The 18266-nt window shown below is 45.1% G+C and overlaps 1 protein-coding gene across 1 annotated transcript in view; it reads right to left on the reverse strand.

The window, feature by feature from the left end:
- Window positions 1-11578: 11578 nt before the first annotated feature.
- Window positions 11579-18266, reverse strand: part of MMP17 (matrix metallopeptidase 17) — a 32462-nt gene continuing 25774 nt past the window's right edge. The window contains exons 7-9 of the mRNA XM_032229910.1: window positions 14169-14321; window positions 12644-12901; window positions 11579-11915 (exon numbers count right to left, since the gene is read on the reverse strand). Of these exons, the coding sequence (XP_032085801.1) occupies window positions 11593-11915; window positions 12644-12901; window positions 14169-14321 (734 nt within the window). The 3' untranslated portion in view covers window positions 11579-11592. The remainder of the gene's footprint in view (window positions 11916-12643; window positions 12902-14168; window positions 14322-18266) is intronic.

The raw sequence follows: 18266 nt of genomic DNA on the forward strand, positions 1-18266 counted from the left end.
TCCTCTATGTATCATTTTATTATTCTATCTATCTCTATATCAATCTCATCTATCTACATCTATCTATCTAATCACATATTTCATGTATCTGCTGTATCCATCTATTATCCATCCATCCATCCAATATCATCCTGTCTTTATCTGTCTGTCCATCCGTCCATCCGTCCATCCATCCATCCATATCATCCATCTATCTATCCATCCATCCATCCATCCATCCATATCTATCTATCCATCCATCAATCCATATAATCAATCAATCAATCAATCCTATCTATCTATCTATCTATCTATCTATCTATCTATCTGTCATATGTGTATGTGTATTTGTACTTATATTTATTTATCTATCTATTATCCATCTATTCTCTCTATAATATCTCGCTCTCTCATCTAACTATCTATCTATCTATCTATCTATCTATCTATCTATCTATCTATCTATCTATCTATATGTATATATTTACATTTATATTTATCATCATTTATCTATTATCTATATTCTCACTATAATCTCTTGCTCTCTCATCTATCTATCTATCTATCTATCTATCTATCTATCTATCTATCTATCAATCAATCATATGTCTAATTATTTGAGGAAGCGGGTGATATGGTTGAGGTTTACCCCCATGCCCTGATTTATTTTTGGTGACCTCAGCTTCTTCAATTCTGTCCATCTCTGTCCAAGCTGCGCAATTGTTCCTCTGCCCTTCCCTTGTCATCAGCTCAAGCTCCTTCAAACAGGCCAATCTTAGTGTCTGTCCTGGGAACAGCTGTCAGCTTATGAAAGTGTCGACTCAGCCTGGATGGGGAGCTGCCCTGAGAAATATTTGGAAGGCTGTAAGAGCCAGACGTGACACAGGCTGGATAGGAACAGGAAGTGAGCTGCAAGAGTGAAGCTCAGAGGTTGTCCGTTTGGTTCACCACAAGAAGCTGCTTGCTGTTCTCTCCATCGGCTGTTTTGCACACCTTGCAAAAACCCACATCAAGAAGTTTCAGTTTGTTCAGAAGCAAAACTTCCCCACTCTGATAAAGAACACGGCTTCCTTGCAAGTATAAAAGTTTTCTTCCAGCTCTTTCCAAAAACTGCTAGTTTACACTACATAGTGTACACTACATAAAGGTAAAGGTTCCCCTCGCACATAAGTGTAGGCATTCCCGCCTCTAGGGGGCAGTGCTCATCTCCATTACAAAGCCGAAGAGCCAGCTCTGTCCGAAGATGTCTCCGTGGTCATGTGGCCGGCATGACTCAATGCCGAAGGCGTACGGAATGCTGTTCCCTTCCCATCAAAGGTGGTTCCTATTTTTCGACTTGCATTTTTATGTGCTTTCGAACTGCTAGTTTGGCAGAAGCTGAGACAAGTAACAGGAGCTCACTCCGTTATACAGCACTAGGGATTCGAACCGCCAAACTGCCGACCTTTCTGATCGACAAACTCAGCATCTTAGCCACTGAGCCACCGTGTCCCAGAACACATGGAAGAGTTTGAAGCCCTCTCTTCTGTCTCCAGCTCCCCTTCCTTGGTGCCCTTCCTTGGCTATTTGATATGCCATGTTCTTTTATCTTGCTAGGGGGCATTCCCCCCCCAAAATAATAATAATAATAATAATAAAATCACCATCAGTCAAATGCAAAAAGCCGCACTGCTTGGATCTGCACGCATATTACGAAAATACGTTACAACGTCCTAGGCCCCTGGGTGGGGCCCGACTAGTAACCAATGCCAAATCCGGCGAAACAACTGGCCGCTGTGATACAATTGTACAACAACAACAACAACAATAATAATAATAATAATAATAATCCAGATTGGTGTAATAGGTGGCAGCCTCTTATCTTCTAAGGGTGACCTTGTCTAAGTTGGGATGCTGTTAGTGGTTGAACAGGAGATAAACAGGAAATGCTTAGGGCTGCAATTGTGATTCCCTCTGTGCGATGATAGGCACCAGCCACATAGCAAAGCATGGAGGTGGACATGGAGATGGGCATGAAGAGAAGAGGAAATAGAAGGGAGGAGAGGAGAAGGGAAGAGAAGAGAGAAGAGGAAATAGAAGGGAGGAGAGAAGGGAAGGGAAAATACACAAAGAAGAAAGAAAACGAGAGAGAAGAGAAAAGATACACAGAAGAAGAAAAACAAGAGAGAAGGGAAAATACACAGAAGAAAAAAAGAGGAGAGAAGAAGAGAAGATCCACAGAAGAAAAAAGAAAATGATAGAGAAGATACACAGAAGAAGAAAAAGAAGAGAAAGAAGAAAAGGGAAAATACACAAGAAAAAAGAAGAGAAGAGAAGATACATAGAAGAAAAAAGAAAATGAGAGAGAAGGGATGAAGCCAAGAGAGAAGATACACAGAAGATGAAAAAGAAGAGAAAGAAGAGAAGGGAAAATACACAGAAGAAAAAAGAAAACGAGAGAGGAGAAGGGAAGAGAAGAGAAAAAAATACACAGAAGAAAAAAGAAAACAAGAGAGAGGAAAGGAGAGGGGAGAGGAGAGAAGAGGGACAGATTTCTGCCAGCTTCATTGACAAATCCATCCTGATTTTTTTGGCAGAAGAAGCACACTTTTAAAGCAAGGTTTTTCAACCTTCCCAGCTTTTAAGATCTGTGGACTTCAACTCCCAGAATCCCTCAGCCAGCATGAATTCTGGGAGTTGAAATCCACGCGTCTTACAAGTTGTCAAGGTTGAAAAACGTTTGATTTTAAAGCATTTCCTATTCGCTCTTTGACTATTGCATTGCCAGCCGACTGGGTGTTTTTAACTCAACACTTCATTAGCGCACCTTTGGAAGTTGAATTTCTGGAAATCATTGGTGAAGTAACTGCGTTTCTAGATCTGACGCTTCTTGCCTTCCTCTAATGAGTCAGTTTGATTCCAGCACCGGAGTGAGTCATCCTCTACCAGTTTGATCTTTCAACAAAAGTAAACAAGGGCCAAAATAAATATTATTATTATTAATAATAATAAGAATGCTAGCGTTGAGCTGCTGACCAGTCACAAGGTCCCTGCTGTCGAAAAGCAAGACAGAACACTGAGGTCTTTAGCTCCAGCGATGAGGTAGGAAAAGTTCTCAGCTGATTCACAAAGAATCCTGGGAATTAATTATGTCATTAAATTAATGAATTGGCCCCAGCCTGGGAAATGGGCCTTCCCCGATCTGCTGACCACAAGGAGCACTAGGAGTCCATCGGAGTGTTGTGTATTCACACTTTGGTTGCTCATAGGCAAAACTAAGATGTGGACGCCAGGCTAGTTGTGTTGTTCTCTCTGTTACATCATTAGCAAGAGATGTTGTGATGAGATATCATCCATGCTGGGATTCAGAAGAAGCATGAGAGGAGACATGGTCATAGGTAGGAGCACCAAATCTGGGTTGCAACAATTCAGATGACTTCTAGAGGGCAGTAGAGAGGCAGAAAAGGCTTGCATGTGGCTGCCACCTAGTGGTCGTTCCAAACTTTTGCACCACAGCTATGGGAAGCATAGGCATACCCTACTTGCAGTTGCAGACAATATAAAGCAGGTAGCAAGAACTGGGAAGTAGCCACGTCACATATCTGTGCATAATAGGTGTAGAGAGGGCAGTCACTGACTTAAATATTCCAATTTTAGACTTCTGGGCATATGTATGTGGGTATAGTATAAGTGCACTATACACACTGCACGGGAATTGCAACTGAAGCCAGTAATTTTCCATTTTCACCTGGAAATTCACTTATAGCATGATCCAGAGGCACAAAGGCAGAGTTTGGTTCTGCTCCCCTAATGCTCTCTGTATCAATTTAGAAAGGGACACTTCATTTTGAAGGAAAATGTAATGATTTCCTAGCAAATTTGAAAAATGCACAAAACGCCTAATTTTCCCCAAAAGTACAATTAACAAGCTTGAAAGAAAAGTAAGTAAAAGAAAATAAGTACAGTAATGAGAAAGCACAGGAGGGAGAGAGGGAGGAGGGAGGGAGGGAAGGAAAGAAAAACAAAGGAGGAAAGGAAGGGGGAGGGCGAGAGAGAAAGGGGGGGAGAAGAAAGAAAGGGTGGGAAGGAAGGAAAAAGAAAAAAGGGAGAGGGAGGGAGAGGGAGGGAAAAAAGAGGAAGGGTGGAAGGAAGGAAAAAAGGAAAGGAAGGAAGGGAGGGAGGAAAGAAAGAAAGAGAAAGGAGGGAGGAACATGAGGAAAGGGTGGAAGGAAGGAAAAAAGAGGGAGGAAAGAAAGGAAGGAAGGAAAGAAAGTGGGAGGGAGGAAAGAAAGGAGGGAGGGAGGGAGGAAAATGAGGGGAAGGGTGGAAGGAAGGAAAAAAGGAAAGGAGGGAAGGGAGGGAAGGAGGGAGGACAGAAAGAAAGGAAGGAAGGAAGGAAACAAAGAAAGAGAAAGAAATAAAGGAGGGAAGGAGGAAAATGAGAGGAAGGGTGGAAGAAAGACAGATAATTTCAGCATATCTCCATATCCAGTATTAAATAATATATAAAATGTAATTGGAAGGGCAAAAAAAGAGATTCTGGTCTAAACTGTTTCATCAATATATTCTACCTTTAATGAATATCCCAAAGAGTGCATCAGAAAGGACGGACTTTAAGATTTACCTGCCTCTCCTCACATGGTCATAGGGATCTCCCTTGGAACCCCCAGATCCCAGATGTGAGGTCTCATGTCCAACTCAACCATCAACACCAAAAGGAAATCAACTATGAGTGACGGCACCAGCCCAAACAACCATGAAGCATCCTTAGCTTCAGAGGTGATTTGAACGACATCCTCCCGGATGTATTTTGACAGATCGGTCTATTCTCTTGGCCTGTTGGGTCTCTCCACTAAGTCCAGATCCGATCCAACTCTCGGATCTACCAAGACCAGCTCAAGACCATCAATCAATTCTACAAGGACACCTGAGCAGTTGAAAACTGGCCATCGTAAAGAAGAGAAGAGATGGCCTTCTTAAACTCTAAAATATCTCGGAGAACTATCTCCCCACTTTTTGTCTGCACTACCTTGCAATTATTCCAGAGTGGCTCAACCTGTTTTGTATCCTTTGAAACAAGGTCATGTTAGCAGATGCGGTTGGAGTTGCCCTGCCAGAAGCAAACAATTTAAGGATCGTATTTCAAACTTCACCTGCTCTTTTTTTTCTCATCTGGAGTGATCCAGAGGTGTGCAGGAGATGCCAGGCAGATGCCAATTCTCTCTTGTCACTCCCAATGACGTTGGCAGCAACCCAAGATCTGCTCCCCATCCAAGGGGCGTGACGTCAGTCGCCCTTTCCCTGGCCCGTCTTGGGATTTGCAAAGAGTCGCACAACTCAATTTAGTAAAAGTGACTCGGTAAGATCACGTTACCACAGCATGACCAGGGAGGACACCCATGTGCAGCTCAGCTGCGTCATACAGGAAAAGAAGCAATTTTTTTCATAGAGTAAGGATGAGATCATGTCCATAGGGAGAACTCACTTGGCTGCTGCAGAGTTCTTGGTACTCTCTTGGAGCTGGGTTGGTTTTTTTGAGATGTTTCATAACCCAACTAGGTAACATCATCAGAGATAGTAGAAAAGGACCCAACTCAGACAGCACCAAGGATTCCACAATTCAACCCCGAGCTACAAATATTATCTTCTTCTAGCTGATATCCCGGCGTTGCCCGGGTATTTATTTATTAAAGCAGGGAAATGTCCTGATCAAACATAATTTCTAATGTTGGATTTTCCTCTTTACCAGAGGGAGCACCCTTGTGGAGCACTGTGAAGCCGTTACCTGTACAGTAGAATCCATTTTACAACAGTACAGTAGAAGTCATTTGAAGGCACGACAGGCTGTATCTTAACAGAACACACACCCCGAGGGGAGTTAGAGGAATCTTACTCCCCACAGTATTTGTTTCCAGAGAGTAAGCCATCTGCATACTAAGTTTGGTTGAAATTGCTCGAGGCATGCCAGGGTTAACTAGAAGCATAGGCAGCTGCACAAACAGGCTGAAGAACAGTTTTTATCCATGGGCTGTCAATAACTCTACAACAACATAGTATGATTGACTTGCGGGATCAGGGTGATGTGCTATCAGGTCACAATAGGTGCAATAGAACTGTGTGTTTGCTAGTAGGATTCACTGGGTTGGGGAGTCTTTTTGTCTTTCACTGTGAGTTGTGTTGTGTTGGGGAGGCTCAGTTGTATTGTGCATGAAGGGAGGCTCAGCCAATCTCATGGTACACATGTTGTACTATGACAATAAAGATTTGAATATTGAATCAAAGTAGGAGGTGGGAGGACAACGTTCTCACCACCAACCAACACCAAAGGCCTTCTAGAGATCGTTGCAGTTCCTCCTCCCGATTTCCTAAGAAATGCAGTTGTAACACATTTTACCACTCGTTTTATTGCCCAGTTAGTTGGTTATCAGCAAATCTGTTGAGCTGGCAATGGTCCATATCAACAAACTAGGTGTTTGAACCCTCTCTGTGCCAGCCATTAATTCCCAGTTTGTTTTTATTGTCCTATGGTTGACTGCCAAGATCCTTATCAGCAGGTGGAACTAATGTCTGCATTCATTGTGTATCAAAGACGCAGGTAAGAAAGAAAGAAAGACAGAAAATAGGGAAGGGAGAGATTCCACCTGGCTAGAATCCAAGCTAAGAAGGGTCACAATTGAGAGAATCCAACTATTTGGGGTCAAGAATCCAAGGCAAGGTGCCAACACTACCAAATCTGTCCTGAGAAGGTGACATTAGCCTTGCATGTTGCATTAAATTAGAGCGCAGAATAACAGAGTTGGATGGGACCTTGGAGGTCATCTAATCCAACTCCCTGTATGAGCAGGAGAGTCTAAGCCATTTCAGATAAATAGCTGCCCAGTCTCTTCTTGGAAGCCTCCAGAGATAGGGCATCCACTGCTTCTGAAGGCAAGGTCTTCCTCTGATTGATTGTTCTCTCCATTAGGAAATTTCTCCTTAGTTCTAGGTTGCTTCTCTCCTTGATAATAGAATGGAATGGACGGGGAGAGGAGAGGAGACGAGAGGAAAGAGGAGAAGAGAAGAGAAGAGGGAGATGGAATGGAATAGAATAGAAGAGAATGGAAGGAAGAAAAGAGAAGAGGAATATGGAATGGAATGGAATGAAGTGGAAGGGAAGGAGCTGGAGGTCTTTTAGTCCAACCCTCTGCTCAAGCAGGAGACCCTATACCATTTAAGATAACTGTCTATTTAGTCTCTTCTTAAAAACATCCAGTGATGGAGTGCCCACAATTTATGGAGGCAACTTCTGTTCCACTTGTTAATTGTCCTCACTGTTAGGAAGTTTCTCCTTAATTCCAGGTTGCTTCTCTCTTTGATTAGTTTCCAGCCATGGTTTCTTGTCCTGCCTTCTGGTGCTTTGGAAAATAAATTGACCCCCCCCCCCCTCTTCTTTATGGCAGCCCCTCAAATACTGGAATGCTGCTATTATGTCACCCCTAAGTCTTCTCTTATTTAGACTAGCCAAACCCCAAATCCTGCAGCTGCTCTTCGTATCTTTTAGTCTCCAGGCCTTTGATCATCTTAGTTGCTCTTCTCTGAACTTTTTCCAACATCTTTTTTGTAATATGGCGACCAAAATTGGTTGCAGTTATTGCATCCATTCATTCTTGTCTTGTTTTTGCTTTTTGATGCGTTGGTAAATAGTTTGTCCCCATCATTTTTGTGGCAACCCCTCAAATATTGGATCATATTCCCCCCTACATCTTCTTTTCACTAGACTAAACATGCTCAATTCCTGCAATCATTCTTCATATTCTTAGTTTCCAGTCCCTTAATCATCTTCGTTGCTCTTCTCTGCACTCTTTCCAGCGTCTCAACATAAATTATGGAGAGGGTTATTTGATTCTGACATTAAAGGTTGCATGAGCCTGATCAGGAGTCTTATCAAAATGGTGCACAGATGGTGAGGTAGGACTCCAATCCATCAGGGCTTCATGCACACCTAAGAGTAGCAAAACACAGCTTAGTGTGTGACATACAAATCAACCTATTTCTCCATTTAGGCTCTGGATGGTGGAGAGATGTCCATCTAGTTTGTTCTCCATTGTGTGTTGAAATCGAAATCTTCAGCCTTCAACCAAGACTTTCTTGTTGTTGTTTTTTCTTTTGAAGACATTTCACTTCTCATCCAAGAAGCTTCTTCAGCTCTGACTGGATGGTGGGGAACAGAAAGATTTATACTCCTTGCAGACAGCTGGCCATTTGCATCCTTTTAGAGGGTCATTGAGGCCACTTGGAGGTTTCTCTGTGTCCTCAGGGTCACCTGAGTGGTGCAAATGGTTCCAGTTTTTTTTTCTGGAAATCCATTCTTACTTCCACACCATTCAAAGGGAGTTCATCCCAAATTGTATAGCTAAAAGTCTGTAGAGATGGTTGTCCCAAAGGTGCTTTTTCAAGAGGCAACCGGACTTTCTGGTTTTTTTTTTCTTTTGAAGACATTTTACTTGTCATCCAAGAAGCTTCTTCAGCTCTGACTGGATGGTGGGGAAGCTGAAGAAGCTTCTTGGATGAGAAGGGAAACATCTTCAAAACAAAACAAACAAGAAGGTCCAGTTGCCTCCTGAAAAAGCACCTTTGGGACAACCAGGACCTGGATGGCTGAGAATCTCTACAGACTTCAACCAAGATGAGTTTCTTTTCAAAAGCCGCAATTTCCAGAAAGTCTCCCATCTCCACAGTTGGCCCTCCCCTCCTCTCTCCTTGGGAATCCCCACAGCATGTTTTCATGCAGATAACGCAATGTCGTAGGATTACATCCCTGGATTCAATATCACAAAAAAACAACTTTCTGGGCAATCCCGCTCAAGCGACGCCAATTCAGGTTTTTAGAATCTCCTGGAGCTGGTTGAAGTTGGAGTTTAATTTTCCGATGACCAAGGATGCTCCTCACGGGCGTTTTAAGACTTTTGATGCAAAGTCCTCCCCTACCCCCAGGGTGTGTCATCAATCACTTTTGTTTCTAAAGTTCTCGCTTTGTTCTGCCAAATTTTATAATCTCTGCTGCCCTCATCTGGCAATTCATGACTTTTTTTTTTCCCTCGCTTTTAAAATCATAATTGGGCAATGCAGGTAGTCTTCAACTTAATGGCCACAATTGAGCCCAACATTTATGCTGCTAAGTGAGACGTTTGTTAAGTGGGTTTTGCCCCGTTTTGTGTTTTTTATTGTTGTAGTCGTCATTTTAGTGATTAAGTTAGTCACACGGTTGTTAAGTGAATCTGGCTTCCCCCCCCATTGACTTCGCTTGTCAGAAGGTCGCAAAAGAGGATCATAAGAACCCGGGACGCCGGGACCATCATAAACGTGATTCCGTTGCCAAGCGACTGAATTTCAATCACGTGTTCCTGGGGCGCTACAACGGCGGTCGTAAGTGTGAAAAAATCATCCTAACTCTCTTTGTTCATTGCCTTCGTAATTTTGGAGAGTCACTAAGCGAACTGTTGTAAGTCGAGAACTAGCGGTGCATGTAGTCCTCGACTTACAACCATTTGTTCCGTGGTTCAAGTTACAATCAGTTAGAACTGAAAAAATGTGACAGGTTTGTTTTTCACACTTAGCGACCGTTGTAGAATCCCCATGATTACATGATATAATTAATATATGTGGGTCAGGGGTGAAATGCTACAGGTTCAGGCGAATCTCTATTTCTGACAATCAGCTGTGACGCGGGATTTATATTAGCTGGGATCGTTGGATTTCCTGCTTTCCAGCTAATCTAAATCGCCTGGCACAGCGGATTTCCCCCCTTCCCCCCCCCCGGCTGTTCTTCTTAACTTTGCAGGCGCGCTTGATAGCAGGCTCATCCCCTCTTGATGCTCTGTGCATGCAGGGAAGGTCCTGAGCATGAGCAGAGGTGGCGCATGCAATCAAAGTGTGCACGTGCTCATATGGCTTCCAAACCGATAGCAAAGGTAAATTGATTTCACCTCTGATGTGGGTTTATGCAGAATTCTGCATTTCTCTGTATTTATTTATTTATTCCGTTAGATTATGTCGTGGGTATTGGAGGTGGAGACCTTTTGAGAGCTGTAGGCAACGGAAGTTCATTTTAATGTATGCTGATTAATGTGCATTCAAAATGATAATAAAGTTATTGTTCTGTTCTGTTCTGTTCTGTTCTACTCTACTCTTCCCTTCCCTTCCCTTCCACTCCATTCCATTCTCTTCTCTTTTATTCCATTCCATATTTCTCTTCTCTTGTCTTCTCTTTCTCTTCTCTTCCCTTCCCTTTTCCCCTTCCCCTTCCCTCCCACTCCATTCTCTTCTCTTCCATTCCATTCCATATCTCTCTTCTCTTCCCTTCCCTTCCCCTTCCCTTCCACTCCATTCCATATCTCTCTTCTCTTCTCTTCTCTTCTCTTCTCTTCTCTTCTCTTCTATTCCCTTCCCTTCCCTCCTCCTCTCTCTTCTCTTCTCTTCTCTTCCCTTCCCGTCCCTTCCACTCCACTCCACTCCACTCCACTCCACTCCACTCTATTCCATATCCCTCTTCTCTTCTCTTTCCTTTTCTTCCCTTCCCTTCCACTCCACTCCATTCCATTCTCTTCCATTCCATTCCATATTCCTCTCTTCTCTTCCCTTCCACTTCACTCCATTCTCTTCCATTCCATTCCATATTCCTCTTCTCTTCCCTTCCCTTCCACTCCACTCTATTCCATTTTCTCTTCCCTTCCCTCCCCTCTTCTCTCTTCTATTCTACGCTCTTCCATTCTAATGTAGTGTTATTTTATCCTATCCTACGATCAAAATTCAGGTGCTTGGCAACTTGCATGTACTTTTTACAGTTGCAGCGTCCCGGGGGTGACATGAGCCACTTTTCTGACCTTCCCAGCCAGCTCCCGACAACCCAAAGTCACCTTTGCAGATTCACCTAGCGACTGCACGGTTCCCTTAACAACGATGGCAGAAACATATGGTCAAATGGGGCAAAACTCACTTAGCAAGGGCTTGGCTTAATCACGGACCTTTTGGACCCCACTGTGGTCATAATATGAAGACTAACAGTAATACCGCCCTCCAACTTTCCCCCAATTCCCTGGGGACTAAATTCTCAGCGGTCCCACCTTGACCGATCCTGAAATTAAAGGCTGATTTCTCCCCCTTTTGTTTTCGTAAGATTGATGGGCAGGGGGTTGTAGTTTAAATACCCCGAGCAAGAGAGAGAATAAATAACCCCGTGGGAATAGGATGACTATGTGGGCAGGTGAAAAAAAAACTTTTTATTCGTAGGTTTGTATGCTGGGGGAAGAGGAGACCGGAGGATGTGAGAAAACCTGCGAAGTCTGGCGTGAAAAGCAAGTGAGCTTTAAAAAAAGAATAAAATAAAAACAAAATAAAATAAAAATGGGAACCGTCAACCCATCTCAGCCAACCGAAGGAAATCAGGATGACAATACTTAATTCATCAGGATCATGAAAAATGCTCTTTTGCTTCTCATGGAGAATCTGAAACTAATTCCACATCCCATTGCTAAGAACGTTAGATGTTGCTTTCGGAACACCGCTGCGGCGGGGAGACCTAGGAGGTCATTGGTTCCTCCCCCCAGCGTCCGTTGGCGCCCCTGAATTGCTGCAGTCTGAAGCGACACCCTTGGGTCATAGAGGTCCGTGCACCAATACCGCTGTCCAAAGAGTGAGCAAGAGCAAGCCGCCGCAGAGTCTGAGGGAGGTGCAGGGTGGGAGGTCGGAGGAAGAGGAGGTGCAAGAGCAGACTTCGCTTTCCGATCGGCTTTCGTCATGGTATCCCTGCTTGGAGCGGCCCCCGGTCCTGGAGCGCTCGGCTGGCTCGGGCGCATCGGCCTGCATGTCGCTGCACACCAGCCAGTCTTTCGCGATCGAGCGGGGATAGCCTGATTCAGACTCCAGGTTGCTGTCCGTAACTTTCCAATACTCCTTGCCCTTGAAAAAGTAGGTGGCCCCTGGAAGGAGAGAGAGAGACAGAAAGAGAGAAAAAAGTTTATGTCCAGACACGGAATGGGACAACTCACCACCGCCAACTCCATGCAGCTAGCTCAACACCGACAACTCAATGTGGCCAACTCACTATGGGACAACTCGCCACAGCCAACTCAACGTGGCCAACTCATTACGGACAACTCAACACAGCCAACTCAATGTGACCAACTCGCTATGGGACAGCTCACCACAGCCAACTCAACATGGCCAACTCAACACAGCCAACTCAATGGGGCCAACTCACTATGAGACAACTCGCCACAGCTATCTCAATGTGGTCAACTCATCATGGCCAACTCGCCATCAGACAACTCACCACAGCCACTCAACGCGGCCAACTCAACACAGCCAATTCAATGCGGACAACTTGCCATGGGGCAACTCACCACGGCCAACTCACCACAGCCAATTCAATGTGGCCAACTTGCCATGGGGCAACTCACCACAGCCAACTCACCATGGCCAATTCACTATGGCCAACTTGCCGTGGGACAATTCCCCAGAGTCAACTCAACATGGCCAATTCACCAAGGGCAACTCACCATGGGACAATTCACTTCCAACTCTGTTAATCTGTAAGACCACCGGTATGTATATTGGTGTCCTGTCCTAATTGGGAGATATTCCCAGCGGTCTCCTTACTTCCAGCCAAAGTTGTCTCAAAAAAACCTCTCTGAACGTCCAAACTCACCATCTGACCAGTGCGTGGCATCGTCCAGCTGGCTGGGAATGCCTTTCCACAGCGTGCTTTCTAAAGGATAGCCGGCCTCCATTCTCTGCTGGTGGTCATCGTAACACCAGTAGAGATGGTCTTTGAAGAAATAGGTCCTGTCGTTCTGAGCCCAGGAGAAGGCTGCGTCGATGCCTCCTAGGGGCAAGCCAAAATCCGAGATGGGCCGAGGGTAGCCTTCTTCAACATTGTTGTCTTTGAACACCCAATAGCGGTCTCCTGGGGAGAAGAAAGAGGTAAGGAAGCAATCATGTCTCCCTCCTTTTGGGCTGTTGGAAGAAATATCCATCTCGGTTCCGTTCCAAGCGGGGAGAAAGACACTGGAAACATGGAGGCTGATTTGGAAAGATGGTTCAATGAGGAAGCAGAACCATGAAGCACATGGAGTTGAAAGAGAGAGGTATTTATACCCTCTCTTGGGCTTTGCCCTTGAGCTTCCTGTTCCTGTGCAAAAATATGTATTCTATGGGCTACTGTCAGATTCCCATAGGGCCATGTACAAACCCTAGGAATTTGACTGAGCTAAGTTTGGTTGAAGTTTGGCTGATGCAATGAAGGGGTTTGTTGGGCAATTCCTATTGTGGCTGAAGGCTAACCCTACCTCTGTTCAAAGCCTGCTGCAGGCAGTAATGGATTACCAAATCTGCATTTCTAAAGCTGCCCCAGCTCAGTACCTGCTTCAGGGAGGGAGGAGAGGGGAGGGGGGCAGGGAGCTGAGGCTCTGAGTTTCTGTCTCCCTTAAGGTTTGTATTTCTCTTTTAGGGGAAATATTTTATCCTGCCTTTTTAAAATAGTTCTCAAAATATTTCAGAGCTGCAGTGGCGCAGGGGTTAAAATGCAGTACTTGCAAACTACTTCTGCTCACCGCTGGCTGCCTGCAATTTGGCAGTTTGAATCTCACTAGGCTGAAGGCTGACTCAGCCTTCCATCCTTCCAAGGTTGGTCAAATGAGGACCCAGATTGTTGGAGGCAAGAAGCTGACTCTGTAAATCACTTAGGGCTGTAAAAACATTATGAAGTGGTATATAAGTGCTATTCCTATTGCTTTGCTTTTCCTTTTCTCCTTCCTTCCTTCCTTCCTTCCTTCCTCTGTCCCCTGCCAGCAGTTCAATCCTGACTGGCTCGAGGTTGACTCAGCCTTCCATCCTTCTGAGGTTTGTGAAATGAGGACTCGAATTGTGGGAGGCAAGAGGCTGACTCTGCAAGCTGCTTAGAGAGGGCTGGAAAGCACTGTGAAGCGGTATATAAGTGTATTGCTATTGCTATTCTTCTAGGAGGGGGTTAGCTTCCCACAGGGCCAACCTTGCCCAGAATGCTGTAAGTCAGTGATGGCATCAGCTCACGTGGCATTAAGGGAATGAAAACAACCTTCCACATGAATGTCCAGTAAGGAATGAAACAAACTTTCCATCACAGTATGGAAACCAAACATTTAGGGAAAGGAGAGTCACAAATAGAAAGCATGGGAGATGTTTCCTCCTTCTACCTTTGAAGAAGACTATCTTGTGGTCATGGGTCCTCTCATATACCGCGTCCACACTGTCCAAGTTAAGAGGCAATCCCTTCCAGAAACGATGAATCTGAGCTGGCTGAAGGGACACCAAATTCTTGTTGCGAGTAAGTCTCCAAAAATACTTGCCTGGATGGGAAAACACCAGTTAGTAATGATGACTTATTCACAAGACAACCAAAAGTGAGGATTAGCATGCCACTAGACTCAGTGGCTAAAATGCTGAGCTTGTCAATCAGAAATGTTGGTGGTTTGGCGGTTCGAATCCCTAGCACCGCGTAACGGAGTGAGCTCCCGTTACTTGTCCCAGCTTCTGCCAACCTAGCAGTTTGAAAGCATGTAAAAAATGAAAGTAGAAAAAGAGGAACCACCTTTGGTGGGAAGGTAACAGCATTCTGTGCGCCTTCAGCATTGAGTCATGCTGGCCACACGACCACAGAGACATCTTCGGACAGCGCTGGCTCTTCGGCTTTGAAAAGGAGATGAGCACTGCCCCCTAGAGTCAGGAATGACTAGCACATATGTGTGAGGGGAACCTTTACCTTTTAGACTTTCTCTCCTCTCCAGAAGTGAGTAGACCAGGGTTGTCCAACCTGGGAAACTTTTAAGATTATTGGATTTCAACTCCCAGAATTCCCCAATCAATTGCAATGGCTGTGGAGGGTTGGGGAATTCTGGGAACTGAAGCCCACTCATCTTAAAGTTGCCAAGGTTGAAAAACATCGGTTTAAAGCTTAGGTTAAACTATCCAACAACCATAGAGTCTTATCTAGAGAAGTCAGGCTCTGGGGAATTCTGGGAGTTGAAGTTCATCCATCTTAAGATTGCCAAAGTGCTTTATAAAGCCTTGGTAACGCAACACCTGGAATATGGCATCCAATTTGGTCACCACATTACAAAAAAGATGTTGAGACATTGGAAGAAGTAGAAAGAAGAGCAACTAAGATGACGAAACCTGGAGACCAAAACATATGAAGAACGATTGGAGGATTTGGGTCTGGCTAGTCTAAGGAAAAGAAGAATTAGGGGAGACATGATAGCAGTATTCCAGTATTTGAGGGGCTGCCCCAGAGAGTAGGGGGGGGGTGTCAACCTATTCTCCAAAGCACCAGAAGGCAAGATAAGAAACAACAGATGGAAACTAATCAAGGAGAGAAGCAACCTGGAATTAAGGAGAAACTTCCTAACTGAGAGGACAATTCACCAGTGGGACAGAAATTGTGGGCACTCCATCACTGGAGGTTTTTAAAGAAAAGACTGAACAGTCACTTGTCTGAAATGGCAAAAGGTTGTGATGGCCACAGGTGGCATGTACCACCCTCTCTATGGGCAGGCGAGCCGTCGCCCTAGTTCAGCCCCACCGCGCATGCGTGAGCCCTTCCTGCCAGCCAGCTGGTCATCGGGTCTCTGCCCCGCATAGCATACGTAGGGGGCATGCAAGTGGCCATATGCATGTGCATGGGGGGGGGGTGCGTGCAAGGTGGGCCTGCATGGGGGTGGGGCACATGCGGAGTGACTGCATGCATGCCCAGGGGGTGGGGCACACCCCTGGGGCTGTGCGGGTATTGCATTTCGGAGGTTTGCATGCAAGCACTCAGTCTGGAAAAGTTTAGCCATCCCGGGCATAGGGTGCCCTGCTTGAGCAAAGGGTTGGACTAGAAGAGCCGAAGTGGCGCAGTGGATAAATGCAGCACTTCAGGCTACTTCAGCTGACTGCATTTCTGCAGTTCGGCTGTTCAAATCTCACCGGCTCAGGGTTGACTCAGCCTTCCATCCTTCCGAGGTGGGTAAAATGAGGACCCGGATTGATGTTGGGGGCAATATGCTGACTCTGTAAACCGCTTAGAGAGGGCTGAAAGCCCTATGAAGCGGTATGTAAGTCTAACTGCTATTGCTAACTGCTATTGCTAGAAGACCTCCAAGGTCCCTTCCAGCTCTATTCTGATTCTGGACTAAACCCAAAAAGGTAGCGAGAAAGGATTAAATCTGTCCCCACTGCTGTAGAGATTTGCATAGCTCAGTGGAGGACATGTATGGCTCTTTGAAGAATTTCTGGCGTCTCAAAGGCAGAGACTGCAAGGCCAAATCTCCCCATAGCAAAAAAAAAAAAAAAAAAAAAAAAAAAACCTTTTTGGAAGTCAAGATAGTCCACCCCACCACTCCCAAAAAAATACATATCCAGGAGATCATCGGCCTTCTCCAGTGTTAGCAGCTGGTGACATTGCATTTACACTCTTGGGGGACATTAAGCCCCAACTGAAAAACAGAGAACCGAGCAGAATGTCTAGCCCCTGAAACATCTGCAGAATAGCTCTTAAAATTTTTTTTTAAATTAAATTACCATTCTGTAAATTCAGATTGCTTTGCTCCTTCTTTCCTCCTTCGCTTTATTTGACATTGATCGATGTGGGAATAACACCCCCATCCCAAGGAAGTGGGATTTATAAATCCTTACATAACAGCGAAAGGGAGGGAAGATGGGAAGATGGAATAAGCCAGGGAGCCAAGGTGGCCCCTTTGCATCTTTATACTTTCCCCTTGCACATATATTCTAGTCGTTCCCGACTCTAGGGGGCGCTGCTCATCTCCCTTTCAAAGCCAAAGAGCCAGCGCTGCCCGAAGACATCTCCATGGTCATGTGGCCGGCATGACTCAATGCCGAAGGTGCACGGAACACTGTTACCTTCCCACCAAAGGTGGTTCCTATTTTCCTACTTGCATTTTTTAACGTGCTTTCGAACTTGGCAGAAGCTGGGACAAGTCACGGGAGCTCACTCCGTTACGCAGCGCTAGGGATTCAAACCGCCGAACTGCCGACTTTTTTGATCAACTAGCTCAGCGTCATAGCCACTGTGCCACCGCGTGCCTCAATCCTTATGAGAACTTGATGTGATAAAATCAACATCGGAAATGAGGCTTTTACCGCGCCATGGGGGATCAGACCATTTCGTTTCCGATGTCTTTGGGAGAAATGCCAATGATTTAAGTGGCTTCTTCTCCTAAAATGATATTTTGGAAGCTCAAAGTTCAATGTGCTCCAGAAACTAATTTGACAGGAGGAGAAACGGCATGAGGGATGCAGAGGTTGGAGACGGCACGCGCTTCGCATACCAACGCTTACAGGTTTCGTTCGTGGCAGCTCTAAACTGGGATGAGAAATTCCTGTTGGAGGCCATTAAAAAGGTAAAACTTGGTCGAGATTCACCAGGGGAGGAATTTGGGGAAAGAATGATTACAAGGCAGGAAACCCAGAGAAATTGAACTTGGCAGAGGCTGACATTCTTCATGTCAGTGGGCTCCCAGATATTCTCTGAGCTTGGGGGGTTTCTTGCAGATGTTTTGTAACCCAACTAGCTAACATCATCAGTGCTAGAAGGGAGTAGGAGGAGGAAGATTGTGGGGTCCGTGGTGCTCTCTGAGCTTGGTGGTTTTCTTGCAGACATTTCATGACCTAACTAGGTAACATCATCAGTGCTAGAAGGGAGTGGGATTTCTAGACTGAAGGGGGAAGGGAGGAGAAGGAGGATGGATGTGGGGTCCTTCATGCTCTCTGAGCTTGGTGGTTTTCTTGCAGACGTTTCATGACCCAACTAAGTTACATCATCAGTGCTAAAAGGAAGCGAGTTTTACTTGAGTATTGATGATGTAACCTACTTTGGTCACGAAACCACTAAACTCAGGGAGCATCAAGGATTATACAATCCTCCTCCTCTACTCCACTCCAGAAACCCCACTTCCTTCTAGCACTGATGATGTCACCTAGTTTGGTCATGAAACGTCTGAAAGGAAACCACCAAGCTCAGAGAGCAGCAAGGACTCCACAGTCCTCCTCCTCTTCCTCCCCCATTCCCTCCTAGCACTGATGATGTTGCCTAGTTGGGCCATGAAACGTCTGCAAGGAAACATTTACATTTTTTACATTTTATTAAGATTTATAGGCCGCCCTTTTCCCTGAGGGGACTCAGGGCGGCTTACAATCACAGGGAAGGGGGTGCAATATCAGAAGACAAACAATGTGCGAACAGAAGAAAATAATAAAACACAACTTTCATTCAACAGTCAACACTCGGGCGG

This window comes from Thamnophis elegans, chromosome 13, assembly GCF_009769535.1.
Source record: "Thamnophis elegans isolate rThaEle1 chromosome 13, rThaEle1.pri, whole genome shotgun sequence".
Classification (NCBI taxonomy): Eukaryota; Metazoa; Chordata; class Lepidosauria; order Squamata; family Colubridae; genus Thamnophis; species Thamnophis elegans.